General features: G+C 43.9%; 1 protein-coding gene across 1 annotated transcript; it reads right to left on the minus strand.

Annotated features, from left to right (window-relative positions):
- Positions 1-10,446: 10,446 nt before the first annotated feature.
- Positions 10,447-11,006, minus strand: RNASE8 (ribonuclease A family member 8). Its single transcript, XM_050796600.1, is given in 2 exon segments — positions 10,447-10,472; positions 10,475-11,006. Coding segments are annotated over 2 exon segments (558 nt in total).
- Between the last annotated feature and the right edge of the window lie 4,372 nt (positions 11,007-15,378).

A 15,378-nucleotide genomic window follows, 5' to 3' on the forward strand; every position in this document is an offset into this window, starting at 1 on the left:
CTCACCTCCTCTGGACGCTAACCTCCACCTTTTTCTCCGCTCCGCTGAGCCTGGAAAAGGACAGAGCAAATGTTCATCCTTCTTAGAGGCAAGAAGAGGCCTCTGCTCCATAGCGTCAAAAAAGAACCTATGGCAACAAGCCCCAGTAACCATCTTCCCCGCACAGGTAGAGCTGTGGAGTTGGAGCTCTTTCTAACACTGGGTTATGGGACCCTCGAGTCACCGACACTCTCCAGAGCTAGGAGAGTGAGATTTTGCTACCCCCTGGTGTCCATTCCGTAAATACTGCCCAGTGGCCGGTTACAGGGGCCAGTGTTTAAAAAACCTTATCCACTTGTCTCAAACCCAGCTCATTCATTCTCGGTGTTGAGTGTCTGAACCTTTCCTCACCAGGCCTTCCATTCCCCATATTGTTTAGGGAACCCTTGGTAGGGTCGAAGGTTGTCCATTGGACTCCAAGGCTCACTACTCTTAGGTAGTGGAATATAAATTAATCTGGCTATGGGGGTCCACAAACTCCTGGGAAAAGGGAGTGGATCTTTTTTTTTTTTCATGGAGAAAAAGGGGAGCCACTGAAAGTTTTTGAGCTGGTGGGGTAAGGAAGTTTGGATACAGAATCAGGGATGCAGTTACCCCTTCTTTCCAGGAGTTTTCAAATCTGTGCTAAATTACAATGGTTTATTTTAAGTAAGTGACATGTGGTCACAGCAGTTAAATACCACTTTCTTCCAAGAATGCAGGCTCTTACTAACTAAAAGTGTGTGTGTGTACGTGTGTGTGTACACAACAGAGTATGTGTTGATACATGTATTTTTAGTGGGGGAATATGAAGGGGTAGTTATAATGGAGAAATTAGAGGCTGGGAATAGACCAGATTTAGAAGCCTTCTCATTCACAAACAGTTCTTACCATACTTCACCCATTAAAGATTCTTTGGGGCTTCTCGAACTCCTGTTTTACAGATGACATTGTAACTTACTGAAGTTAATAAACTCTCTCTAAGCTACACGGTAAATGAGAAACCAGGACGTGAACCCAGGCTGTCTGATGCCAGAGCCTTCACTCTCAACTAATAAGTTATAGGGTCTCATCTAAGCTGTCAAAGTTCATAAAAGAAGAGTTTTAAACACCACATCACTGTTTCTGCCACCTAACCATCACACTAAAAAAAAAAAAAATGTTAAATTTGTTTTCGTAGAAGCCAGCACTGAGATTCTATAAGTGATAGATATGTCCCTGTGGGTCAGAGAGAAAAAAAAAAAAAAAACTAGTTTTTTCTAGACTTATTTTAGAGTAATAGTTGAAATAATTCTGAAGACATTTGCGGTATGGTTCTTATGGAAAACTAGTGCTATCCTAATACAGGGGAAGGTGGAAAAACATCTGTGTCTGTACTGTTTATTGCGCGGTTTATGTGCACCAAGAGCTATGACTGCCATCTTATAGAGGGTTGGGGTTTTAGGCTGCTCACTATTTCTCCCTTAGAGGGTAGCAGTGACTAGGACTCTGCCTCAGCCCCATGCCTCAAGTTAGGGGGAATTAATGAAGGACCACAAAGGGAATTTTAGGGATGGGCTTGAGAGCACATGTTCTTGTTAGCGCTGCCTTCCAAGGAGTCTGGGGTCAATATCCTAGTTATTTTAGGGTAAAAAAATTTGTGTGATATGTAAATATATGTCAGTTCTATTTATGGTTTAGTTTTTCATTGGTTTTGGTTCTACTTGATTGGGTAATATTTTTTCAAAAATTTACAACTTGTCTTCTCTGAACTAAGTGTCATCAAGGTCCATACCACCACCATCTTGCCAGTGCTAGCACATTAGTTTCCCCACTTGTCTGCCTGTTCCACTCTTACCTTCTGATAAGCCATTCTCTGCACCATAGCCAGAGTAATCTTAGAAATTCAAATAAATCAGGCCTGGCGCGGTGGCTCATGCCTGTAATCTCGGCACTTTGGGAGGCCAAGGCAGGTGGATCGGGAGGTCAAGAGATCAAGACCATCCTAGCCAACATGGTGAAACCCCAACATGGCGAAACCCTGTCTCTACTAAAGACATAAAAATTAGCTGGGCGTGGTGGCACGCACCTGTAATCCCAGCTACTTGGGAGGCTGAGGCAGGAGAATTGCTTGAACCCGGGAGGTGGAGGTTGCAGTGAGCTGAGACTGTACCACTGCATTCCAGCCTGGCGACAGAGCAAGGTTCTGTCTCCAAAAAAAAAAAAAAAAGAAAAAAAAAATCCAAATAAATCTTATCAACCCCGTCTAATGGCTTTCCATTTGCATCATGATTCCTTTTCTACCTATCTCTCCTTTTCTTTTCTGCTTCATCTTTTGCCATAGCCCTGTGGTGACATTATGCTAAGCCACTGGTGACCCTGCAGCCACAGTGGCCTTCTTTCAGTTTTTCAGGGTTTTTGTTGTTGCTGTTGTTGTTATTGAGACAAAGTCTTGCTCTGGCGCCCAGGCTGGAGTGCAGCGTCACAATCTAGACTCACTGCAACCTCTACCTCCCAGGTGCAAGTGATTCTGGTGCCTCAGCTTCCCGAGTAGCTGGGCTTACAAGCGCACACTACCACACCCAGCTAATTTTTGTATTTTTAGTAAAGACGGGGTTTCAACATGTTGGCCAGGGTGGTCTCAAACTCCTGACTTCAGGTGATTCGCCCACCTTGGCCTCCCTAAGTGTTGGGATTATAGGTATGAGCCACTGCATTTGGCCCCTTCTTTCAGTTCTTTAAACATGCCTTACTTATTCCTAAAGATGTTTAATTTGGCACCTTTTTGCTCTTCTTTCCTTCTGTCTGGAGCTTTCTTTTCATTCATGATTCCAGTGGCTGGCTCTCATCCTTCAGGTCTTAACTAAAGTGTTATAGTCTCAAAGGTCTTCTTCCCTGGCCACCTGGTCTAAAGTGGTCTCTCACCCATCGTCTTTCTGAATAATGTTATTCTGTTTTATTTTCTTCACAGCATTTATCTCTATTGATTATGTATTTATTTTCTATCATAATAGACTCACCTTTCTACCACATATAATTTTAAAATAAACTTTATGAAATGAAAAACCTTGTCTATTTTGTCACTGCTTTTTCAGCTAGTGTCTGACCAGTTCCCAAAAGAGATCATAAATCCAAGTGAAGGCTGAAAGGAGGACAGAAAGCTCCACAGAACAGGAATGGTGTTGGGGACAAGAGAGAGGTGGGAACGGCAAGGCAGAGGCTTGGGGTCAGCTGCTTTCCTGTCTTCCTGGAATCAGTCCTCATGAGGTTTTTTTGTTTGTCTGTTGGAGGATATTTGCAAGTAGAAAGCATGCAGGACAGAATTTTTTTGATGTTGTTTTTTGTTTGTTTTTGAGACGGAGTTTTGCTCATCGCCCAGGCTGGAGTGCAGTGGTGCAATCTCAGCTCACTGCAACGTCTGCCTCCTGGGTTCAAGCGATTGTCTTGCCTTGGCCTCCCAAGTAGCTGAGATTACCGGCACCCGCCACCAGGCCTGGCTAATTTTTGCATTTTTAGTAGAAATGGGATTTTAGCATGTTGCTCAGGCTGGTCTCGAACTCCTGATCTCTGCCTCCCAAAGTGCTGGGATTACAGATTACAGGTGTGAGCCACCATGCCTGGCTGTGGGATAGAATTTAAGACAGATGTGGACCATCATCTGGCTCAGATGTAGGTTCATTGTAGTAGAAGAGTCTGGAGGAAGCATGGTTTGGAGGGGGACTTCTGGAAAGGTTCCAAAGTTGCTTACTGACTTCGTTGATATACAAACCCAGAAACTCTTTCATGTAGTTGCAACCCATTTGAAAATAACAGTTTTGTGTTCTGCTTTCTTCATGTAGCATTGTCCATATATATTTCCATGCATCAGTATAATTTTTGCCTACATTGTCTTTAGTTAAAGCATCAAGTAGGCTGGGTGTGGTGGCTCATGCCTGTAATCCCGGCACTTTGGGAGGCCGAGGTGGGTGGATCACCTGAGGTCGGGAGTTCAAGACCAGCCTGGCCAACATGGCGAAACCCAGTCTCTACTAAAAATACAACAATTAGCCGGGTGTGGCAGAGTGCACCTGTAATCCCAGCTACTTGGGAGGCTGAGACAGGAGAATCCCTTCAACCCAGGGGGCGGAGGTTGCAGTGAGCCGAGATTGCGCCACTACACTGCAGCCTGGGCGACAGAGAGAGACTCCGTCTCAAAAAAAAAAAAAAAAAAAAAAAAAAAAATCAAGTAGTTGTTCACTATTCATTTAGCCACTCTCAATTTTAGGGAATTTATATTATGTTCAACTTTTCTCCATTGTACAAAGAAAAGGTATAAAAAGATTTGTAGAAATGTACTCCTCCCCACTTTGAATTATTCCCATTTGACATATTTTACAAAATGGAATTATTGGGTCAAATGGTAGAAGCCATTTTATAACTTTTGTTATTGCCAGATGTGGCAATATGTGGAGGGCAGGGGTCATGAAACACTCTTAAAATATTTAAAAGGTTGATTGTGAAGAGGAATTGCGCTTATTCTGAATGGCTCAAAGCGGTAGGGCATCAGTGAATTGTTGCAGTTATAGAGAAGCAGATTAGGTTCTATGTAAGCGAATTTTAAATACTTAAGAGTTGCCTGAAAATGGGACAAGCTGTCTCCATAGGTAAATTCCCTCTCACTGAAAAAATTTAAGTATAATGAGAGAACTTTTAAATAAATTGTTTATAAACTTTCCAGACTTACGATCTGTACATTTTCCTAGCCCTAGCCCTTTGCTCCAAAACCACATTTTGTTAAATTAACATTTACTGAGACATAACCTGTGCCTGTTATAGCCAGCAGCAGCCCAGCTCTCACTGGCAGACCCCCAGCAGAGTCAGTCTCCTGGAGCAGGTAATCTGGGAATTTCAATAGCATGAAGTCACTCCCATCCCCCAGACTTCAGAACTGCCAAGCAGCGGGTAAAACTTTGTCTCCAGTTCCTTGACATCTCCTTTTTTTGTACTCAGTGTCTACCTCCAGGTCTCTGCCCATGTTGAACCTACTCCTAAGACCCCCCCATTACAAAACCTATATCCTTGCCTTGCCTCCAAATAACCCCAAGCCAAATCCAACACCTAAGTGATTGATTCCAAGTAATTGTTACATTATCTTGTTTTATTCGTGCCAATAGATATTTGCACTTCAGATGAGGAGTTTGGAATCCCAAAAGATCTGTATTTGGCGGAATATAGCACTCCTAATTCCGTTAACATAACTTTACTTCTTCACCCTGAACATGGGTTTGTTTAAATACACACGCATACACATATACACACACACATATACACACACATATACACACACACATACACACACACATACACACACACATATACACACACACATATGTACACATCACTGGTAGGCAGGCACTCTAATTTACTGAAGTGTAAATTGCTTAAAATGCATTTTTTTTTTTTTTTTTTTGAGGCGGAGTCTTCACTCTGTCACCCAGGCTGGAGTGCAGTGGCACCATCTCGGCTCACTGCAAGCTCCGCCTCCTGGGTTCGCGCCATTCTCCTGCCTCAGCCTCCCGAGTAGCTGGGACTACAGGCGCCTGCCACCGCGCCCGGCTAATTTTTTGTATTTTAGTAGAGACGGGGTTTCACCGTGTTAGCCAGGATGGTCTCGATCTCCTGACCTCGTGATCCGCCCGCCTCGGCCTCCCAAAGTGCAGGGATTACAGGCGTGAGCCACCGCGCCCGGCCTTAAAATGCATTTTTAAGCAATTTTTGCTTAAAACTGGTTGCTTAAAATACATTTTTTTTGTTTGTTTTTGTTTCCTTTTTGAGACAGGGTCTTGCTCTGTTGCCCAGCCTGGAGTACAGTGGTGCAGTCTCAGCTGACTGCAACTGCCACCTCCTGGGCTCAAGCAATCCTCCCACTTCAGCATCCCAAATAGCTGGGACTACAGGCAGGTGTGCATCCCCACACCCAGCTAATTAAAAAAATTTTTTTTTCTTTTTTTTTTTTTAGAGGCAAGGTCTCACTATACTGCCCAGGCTGGTCTTGAACACCTGGGCTCTATTGATCCTCCTACCTCAGCCTCCCAAAGTGTTGGAATTATAGGCATGAGCCACTGTGCCCAGCCTGTTTTGTTTACAGTTTAAAAACTACTTTGCTTAGTAAAAGTAGTCTCAAAACTCCAAGTTTGGCCAAGGAGGAAAAGTCCCTATAAAGGATGGAGACCTGCCCACAGTCTTTCAGTTTTACTTTTTCTTGGAGTATATTTTGCTGAATTCCTCTGCCACCCCTACACTGGCCTCAGGGAAACCCTACTCATGTTTCTCAGGTTTTCTAGGATATAATACTCCCATTCCCAAGTCAGAAAAATAACCCAACTGAAGGCAGCACAGTGCAGAGGGAGGAGAATGCTGAGGAAAGACAGAGGTCCAGATTCCATTCTGAAAGCTCCACTGCTAGTCGCATGCCCTTGAGCCTGAGCCTTGAGCTTCCCTCCCTGCTAAATGCCCCAGCAAAATCAACAAACATATTAACACCAGAAAATATAATCACCAAAGCCCACTGTGCAGTATAGATGAAAATATCATAGAAAATGAATCGGTCTTGTAGTGTTAATGTGAGTCTTTAAAATGTTTCTTTTGTGCCGAGCAAAGAGTATTTAGAGGCCACTTGGCTTTTTAACATTTATGTTTCCTATGTTAAAGTTATAAATCAGCTTCCTTAAGCTTTTATGTTTAACTTACATAGAAATAAATTCTAACAATCACTTTAAAGAATCGTATTCACTGACTGTTTGATCTTATTTGTAAGTAGTTAAGGAAACTCTTTAAACATTAAAAGAGATATTTTATAACTTCAATATATATTCCACGTCCTTATAATTTGGCCATTTGAGCTAACCAACAAAGCATTCCTGAATACCTAAAAACCTTTATAAATCTAACAATTTATAAATAGGATGATTCAATTTCTATGTTTTCTTAAATGATCCAAAACTAATTTTAAAGGAAAGTCTCATTTCAAATCATGTGCATTTTAAATTAGAATGACAAGAGTAATACAAATTCCTTAATACGAATATGTGAATGCTATGTGTTGATTCTTTTAAACATTTCTATACTTCATTCTAAATTTTCTGGATATTAAAACATACTTACCCACTTTAAAATACTTGTGTCCTCCCAAATCGCTGAGGAGACCCTTCTCAAGTGATTTTTTGGAAACACGTTCTCAGGGGCCCAGAGAGCGTAACAGTAGAAATTCTGTCCCAAGGCTATTGGGCAGCTCTTCTGTGGCCCCAGCTGCCCCACTGAGCCCTGTTTTATGCGTGCTGTATCATTACCCTCAGAATGGGCCAGTTTTACAGCCCATGACCCCTAGATTCAAGTTACACTCCATCTAATTCTTCAGCCTACACAAGGAAGTCAGAAACTCCTACCCAGGTTGCTACCCCCACTTGTTTGGATATAATTAGTCTGCTTAACAATTCATTCTATTCTGAATTCTTTTCACACTCTTCCCAGCTTCTGGGGCCACAATTCTTACAGATATTGAATGGTTGAACTTCTCCTGGTGTTGCCTAACCCTGGCTACGGACCTAATGCTAAGCCAGAGGTATGCAACGGGAAAATTAACATTCAACGGAGAATGAACTTTAGATTACGATAAATGAACTTGAGGATAAATGAAACCCTAGATGAGGTGGGAGAAAAATGTTACAGAATCCATTTGGTTTATGCTTCTCTTCTATCTTATTACTTGGTAGTTTCATATATACTATTTAATCTTGCCCTCTAAACAAGATAGTGAATCTGCGGTTGTACCAACCTACGCATATTTGCGTAGCTCCAAATCACGGCCCCCCTCCAAAGCCATAATGTGTATTGAGCACCTGTTAGGAACTCAGTGCTATTTGGAAAAAAGAAAATAAAACGCAATAACTTTTATGCCCTCTTGAGGTAGTTCCTGGGATAAGGTGGGCAATTACTGGAAAAACAGACAGACAAGCATGAGTTGACACAGATGTGTCTTAGATTAGGACTTCGAATGATTGGGTATGATGTTTCCACTAACGAACACTGAGAGGCTGCAGGAGTAGGGAGGGACAGGTTTGGAAGCCAGGCAGATTATGAACTTAGTTTTGAGTGTTTTGGGTTGAGATGCCTGTGGGACACTGACTGGACTAGTAACAGTATGAAGATGGACATGTATGTCTGGACTTTGGGAGCTCTGGGCTGGAGATATACCTGTCTTTGGGAGTAGGTTAATGGTGGTTGGAGCCATGGAAGTAAGTCAAATCACTCAAGTAGAGTACAGTGTGGGAAGAAAAGAGAGCTCAAAATAGGACCCTGAGAAACACCATCATTTAAGGTGCAGCCACAGGAAGTGGAGCCTGCCCACAACACTGGGAAGAAGCCAGGGTATAGAAGAATGCTGTTTGTCTCTCACTTCCAGATGTCTTCCCTGGTTATAAGCACAAGGGTGGGTAACATAGTGGTAGTGATGGGCAGAGCAGTGTGGAGGGGGCTGGAGGCTGTGGGGGAAACTACGCTGCCAGTGAGATGGTGTTGGCGTGACAGGCTACATTGAGTTCTAGTTCTAGAAAGCATAGAAGGGGACTGGGATTTTGAATTTCTGGATTCTATGCTTTCTCTGCCACTTCACGTTTCACCAAACATCCTTTCCTTACTCTGAATCATAGCCTGTGTAGGAAACTCTCTTTCCAAATATGGGAAGGGAGGTATAATAAGAAAGCAGAGATAGCTTGGGGAAGAAGAGGGGGTGTCTTGTTGAGTGTGAGTATATGTGTATGTGTGGGTGTTGTGCACACAGGTGCACGTTGTTACTATGTGTTCCTCTGTATGTATATGCATATGAGGGTGTTTATGTGTGTGCCTTATGTTGGCATGTAGGTATGTATGTGTGTATATGTGTATGATATGTGTATGTTTTTCTCTCTGTGAATATCTATCAATGCAAGTACAGAAATTGAGAAGAAACATTAAGAAACTTTTATGGGCTGCGCGCCACGGCTGATGCCTATAATCCCAGCACTTTGGGAGGTCCGGGTGGGTAGATCACTTGAGCCCAGGAGTTGAGGGATCGCTTGAGCCCAGGAGTTTGAGACCAGCCTGGGTAACATGGTGAAACCCTGTCTTTACAAAAAAATGCAAACATTAGCCAGGTGCAGTGCTGTGCTTGTACGTGTAGTCCCAGATACGCAGGAGGCTGAGATGGGAGGATCACATGAGCCCAGGATGTCGAGGCTATAATGAGCAGAGATTGGGCCACTGCACTGCAGCATGGGCGACAGAGTGAGACCTTGTGTGAAAAAAAAAAAAACCCCAAAAACCAGTAACTGTTATGGCAATTTGACAGAGTATTTTCTATTAATTAAATCTAGTAATAAAACAATTGAGCTTGTATTTTCTATAGTTATATTTCATTTTCTAGTAATTCATTGTACTGTATTGTACAAAAGTATTGGTCTATGGCCGATTGCATATAAAACTGCTCCTTTACCACAGTTAGTCTTCAGTAATGATTAGGACCAGATCAGGATTCTTAGTAGGTCCTGATTCTGAAATTCCCCAGGGAGGGAAGTTCACTCCAGAATGCTGAGGGTCCTGCTTTGGGTCACGTTGATGAAGCATGAACTCAGGTCTTGTGCAGAAACAAGGGGGTCAGGCCTCAGACCTGACTGGCATCCCAGGGCTCAGCCTGTCCTTCCTGTCACTCTACCCCTTCACATGAGAGGGGATGACCAGAGAGCCCTCAAGGGGCTGGAGGACAGAATCAAGTCAGCTTCCGAGACTGTGCCTGCTCAGGGTGCTGCTTTCCCTCCGGCCTGCAAGGCAGGTGGAGCTGATGCCTCACAGAGTCAAGTGTTTCAGGGCCTTTTCAGGGCCTCGGAATTGGAGCTCCAAACCTCTCCACTTACCCCAAGGCAGTAACACACACTCCATCAGCAACAGCAGAGTCTTTATTACAGCAAGATCAGATGCATTTCTTTGCCCAACACAGGGAACACAGCAGATTCCCCTTCCTTCCTTCCTTAGATAATTACCCCTGTCTGGGATCTCCCTGAACTGTCCAGCCACAGCCCTTCCAAGCATCTTATTTTACATTTGTAATTTTATGTCCTTTTTCTTTAAGAGGGTCTTCAAAATTAGATAAGCCACAGGCCTCACCAAACCTGGATCCATCCTTGTGGGGATCCTGAGGGCTTGACTCTGGAAGGGCTGCAAAGTAAGCTACAATGAAAGGCTGAAGAGAATCTGCTGTCTCCCCTCATCCTTTGAAGTGTCTTTAAAACTCCCTAAGAAACCAAGAGTATGTGAGGTTGGGTGTGTGTGAAGAAAATGGCATTTGCAACGAGGAGCAAAGATTAATAACGAACTGGAGGGAGGAAAAGCAGCAGTGTACAGTCTGCAGAGTGTGAGGTGGAATGTGGGCGCCAGGCCTTAGACAACTTTTTCCAAGTGCACAGAACAAGTGGGTACCCTGGGTCACCCTGTCGTGGAGGGTCACAGGCCACTATGTAAGGTGCGTTCAGGTGCTGCTTTTTGTACCTGCAGTTTGGGTACTTCCCTGAAGTGAGCTCACACATGGTCAGGGACACGGGCCCGCTGCTCTGGGGGCAGTTTTTATGGCGATTCTTGCAGGCTATGTTGGGGGTCTGGCAGGTGGTGGCCACACCGGAGAAGGGCTCATGCAGGAAGGTGTTGAGGTCTTTGCACCATTCTGTGTACTTACTGATGTTGCTCATGGCTGAGTAGCATGCTTCAGGGCTGGGCTGCACATGCTGAGTTTTAAACCACTGAGATGAGGTCACGTCCTTGGACTTGGCACTGACTGGGATCTCTGCCACCCACAGCCCCAGAAGCAGCAGCAGCAGCAAGGGGCAGCATCCTGCTCTGGCCGGTGCCATCTCTCCTAAGGGAGACAGTGGAACAGAGAGGGGAGGTAGGTGGATGAATAGGTCATCATGGGGGAGCCTTGCTAGTCCTTCTAAGAATTTCATACGCTAAGTCAGTTATTTTAGGGCAATGTGCAGCCTAAAATATTGAACACCCCTGGCATTCTATTGTTTAGTACCAGCCGATAATGTGCCTTTTTGTGCCTCTAATAAACACTTACCTTGTTTACCCCTCACAACAGTTTTATGTGGTATGGTTACCCTTCATATATATATATATATGAATAAAATGAGGCTCAGAAAAGGTAAGAAAATTCCATATCATCCCACAGCTAGAGTGTGTCGAATACGAAATTTTAACCAGGACCTCTCAGGTGCCCTAACTCCTATTCTCCCCACACTCCCAGGTATCTTTTCTGAGACTCTGAGAAATCACAAAGAGAAACTAAATTTTTTTTTTTCTTTTTTTTAGATTGAGTTTCGCTTTTGTCGCCCAGGCTGGAGAGCAATGGTGCGATCTCAGCTCACTGCAACCTCCGCCTCCCAGGTTCAAGCAATTCCCCTGCCTCAGCCTCCCAAGTAGCTGGGATTACAGGCATGCGCCACCACACCTAGCTACTTTTTTCTATTTTTAGTAGAGACAGGGTTTCTCCATGTTGGTCAGGCTGGTCTCGAACTCCCGACCTCAGGTGATCTACCCACCTCAGCCTCCCAAAGTGCTGGGATTACAGGCGTGAGCCACCGTGCCCGGCTAAGAGAAACTAAATCTTGAAGAAAAACATGTGAAAACTCCATACGCCCCTCTGCTGGGCTAGCTCAGGTGTCCCTGAAAGAGTTGATATTAAGGTCGTGGAGTCAAATGCATTCCTCCCCATTCTGTGGTCCAGTTTCTCACTGAAGTTAGAAAAAATGGTCACTCCTAGTGAAGGGATCGCTGCTTCAGCTGGCAAAGCAGTATGGCGAGTTGGGTTCTTTCCACGCCTGACATTTTGCCCTGCTGGAGAATGTCTTGGAAGGACAGAAGGTCAGGGCTGGAAGGGACCTTAGGGATCATCTCAGTTGACTCCCTCATTTTAAAGATGAGGGAGCTTGAGTTCCTGAAAGGGCAAATGCCCTTTCCAAGGCCACCAAGTGAGTGGCAGAGCTGGGGCTAAGAGCTTCCTGATGTTCAATCCATCCCTTTGGGCTGGTGCCAAGCTAAAAAGGGAAGAGTAAAGAGTTTCCCATAGGAGCACAGCGTAGTGAGTGTGTCTCTGTTTGTGGGTTTAGGTGGTGTGTGCACATTGCCTTAATTTCTTCAGACCCTTGTAAAAATGTTTAAGAGAAAGTCTCCTCTTAGAGCAAGAAGGTGAATTCTTTTACACTTTCCAGTCTTTGTTTCTCCTCCTTTTCAATAACAACAACAGGCCTCAGGCTGAGTCTTCAGCTGAAAACAGTATCTGGATAGAATATTTAAAAATTAGATGATATTCATTATATTTATTTTTATTTCTGTTTACGAAGTAACACTAGTATTCTTTGAAAGGTGGCATTACTCCGTTTCATTTTTAAAGAATTATCGAAAAGAAATGAGTAAATGTATACTTAGCGTATTAATATAATAGGGGTGGTAAGCAGATACTGTGAAAATTGTCAACGGTTAAAGCAAATGACTGCAGCTGGGGAACTTGCTCTGCACTGCGGTTTCTCAGGTCGGCGATAGCGTGTTGGACTCTGCTCCACCTCTCAGCCTCTGGGATTTGTGTAACTTCTCTGCCTTTGGGATAAAGTGCTCTCCAAAGTGGCAAAATTCACTGAGGCTCCTAGTACCTGCATTTCTGAATGTAAAAATTCTGAGATGTTTGTCATCGCAGGCAAACATGGTGGAGGAGCCTTCTTTGCCAATAGAACTCACCTTTTCCACAGCAGGGATCGCTTCGTGCACTCCTCCCCACAAAGCAAACAAAACATTGATTTTTGAACCCAGGAAAACATTACCCAGAAAGCAGTTGACTTGGGCACCAGGGAACAAATCTTTCCCTCCCTCTCCACTGCTCCCTCCCACCCCTGCCCCAGGAAGTCATTTCTCTCTGCAGGCCCTCAGCTGAGCCTCTCCCATTGGGATGGAAAGGTTACCAAGTGATTATTCATTAACGGTTACAGACCCAAGCTGCCAAGCTTTGAAGTGAGAGGGTGGGGATGGCACCAGGAGACCAGAGTTGGCCTAAACATTTACTGCCAACCAAGATGACTGACCAGAGAATTTGCAAGCTCTGATTCCAATTAAGTTGCAAACATGCTTTCCCTCAAGTAGGTGCTGGCCCATGCAGCTGGCCAGCCTCACTCACGGAGGCCTGGGGATGGGGTTCCTTTGATTGTGTATTTTGATCCTAATCATTCGTCATGAGTTTTCCCCACTGCCACAGCCTCAGGGCTGTTTTATCCATTAAGCACTAGAAGCTCAGTGCTTAGAACCTGGGAGGTTTCCAAGGGCCTACAACATTTGAGACTGGGAAAAATATATTGGCTCCAATACAGGAAAAGTCAAATATAGAATCAAATAAAAAATATTTACTTACCTGCTACTAAAGTAACATGAAGTTGATTTCACTTATTTTGAAATTTGGGACACATAAAAAGCTCACTACATGGGAAAACAATCTTTGGTTAGTTTTCTCATTTTGTAGGAATTCCCAAGTACCTGGAATGCAGAAGGAACAGTGCCAATCACAACTTACTTACAGTCAAATAATTTCAGAAGTAAAACTTTAAAAATCTTTTCAGATACATTTCTGCAAAAACGATATTGAATGAGGAATCTTACATATTCAACGTGGTGTGGTGAGTGGTAAAATGCCTAGGAATATGGTAGTATAGAGTATAATATTTACCATCTACTAAAGGCAGCCAGGATAACATACACCACATTACTTATGGTTCAGGTCGGCACAGGGCTGTACAGCAGCAGCAGGAGGAAAGAGATGCTACCAACCATCATGTAATGAACATCTAAAATGTGCTCAGTACAGTTCTAGGTTCTTGGTGGAAAATAAAGAATCTCATTTTCAAAGGTGCTTCATGAGCCATGGCGTTGTGCTTTGTGTACAACTTTTTGTACAAACTGTATTGTGTGTTCCACAATATTGTCCCCATTTTACAGAAAAGGAAACTAAGGTTCTGGCAGGTTAAGATCCACAGATTTAGTAAGTGGCAGGGCCAGGATTCGAAATTCGGTCTGTTTGGCTCCAAAGTTCATGTTATCTTTCCTTGCCACACTGCTTTCCTGTTTGTTGATAATTCATTTACAGTTACAGACCCAAGCTGCCAGCCTTTGAAGTGACAGAGTGGGGATGGCAGCAGGATCCCAGGGCTGGCCTAAACATTTCCTTCTCTTGTGGGCTAACAGTCACCTTGTGTGCGGTGGGATGGAGATGAGCCAGTCTTGGCTCTGACTGGTAGATGCCTGTTCCCACCAGATCACAAGAGAAGAAGACTGAATGCCATCTCTAATGTCTACTATGTTATTGACACTGAACTCAGCAGTGTGTGTGTGTGTGTGTGTGTTTATAATGTTTTGTGATCAATCTATCTAAAAACATCTCCTTACTTATCTTGCAGCATCCTCACGAGATAGAAATATTTATGCTTATTTTATAGATGAGGAGACAATGTCTATGTGTGTGGGAGTTGAGTAATTTGCCCACAGCCATACAGGAGTGAGTGACAGAGCCACTTCAATCTGATTCTCAAATTTACACTCTGTACACTGTGTCAGGCTGTGCTGCAGCTTTGTTTCATTTCAGAGCCAGTTTTTACTGATCTTGTTTTTATATGGGGTTTCTGGTCACCCCTGAGAGTACAACTCAGAGTACAATCAAAGTTAAAATAGTTTAGTGGTAAGAATACTGAACCAGACATGAATAGACCTAAATTCTGGTCCCACTTCTGTCACTAATTAGCTGCATGACCTTGGGCAAGGCACTTCACTAGCTTACATGGACCCAGTTTCATAGAATATCAAAGCAGGAAGGCACTTCCAAGTTCATCGAATCTTAGCTCTTGCTCTAATGAGAAGAGTATTTTTTTTTCTTTTTTTAAGGCAGGGTCTCGCTCTGTCACCCAGGCTGGAGTGCAGTGGCACGATCATGGCTTCCTGTAGTTTCTATATCCCGGACTCAGGTGATCCTCCTACGACAGCCTCCTGAGTAGCTGGGACTACAGGCCTACACCACCACTTGTGGCTAATCTATCTCTTCCTTCCTTCCTTCCTTCCTTCCTTCCTTCCTTCCTTCCTTCCTTCCTTCCTTCCTTCCTTCCTTCCTTCCTTCCTCTCTCTCTCTCTCTTTCTTTCTTTCGAGACAGTCTTGCTCTGTCACCCAGGCTAGAGTGCAGTGGCGAGATCTCGGGTCACTGCAAACTCTGCCTCCTGGGTTCACGTGATTCTCCTGCCTCAGTCTCCTGAGTAGCTGTGATTACAGACGCCCGCCACAGTGCTGGG

The sequence above is a fragment of the Macaca thibetana genome, chromosome 7 (genome assembly GCF_024542745.1).
Source record: "Macaca thibetana thibetana isolate TM-01 chromosome 7, ASM2454274v1, whole genome shotgun sequence".
Lineage (NCBI taxonomy): Eukaryota > Metazoa > Chordata > Mammalia > Primates > Cercopithecidae > Macaca > Macaca thibetana.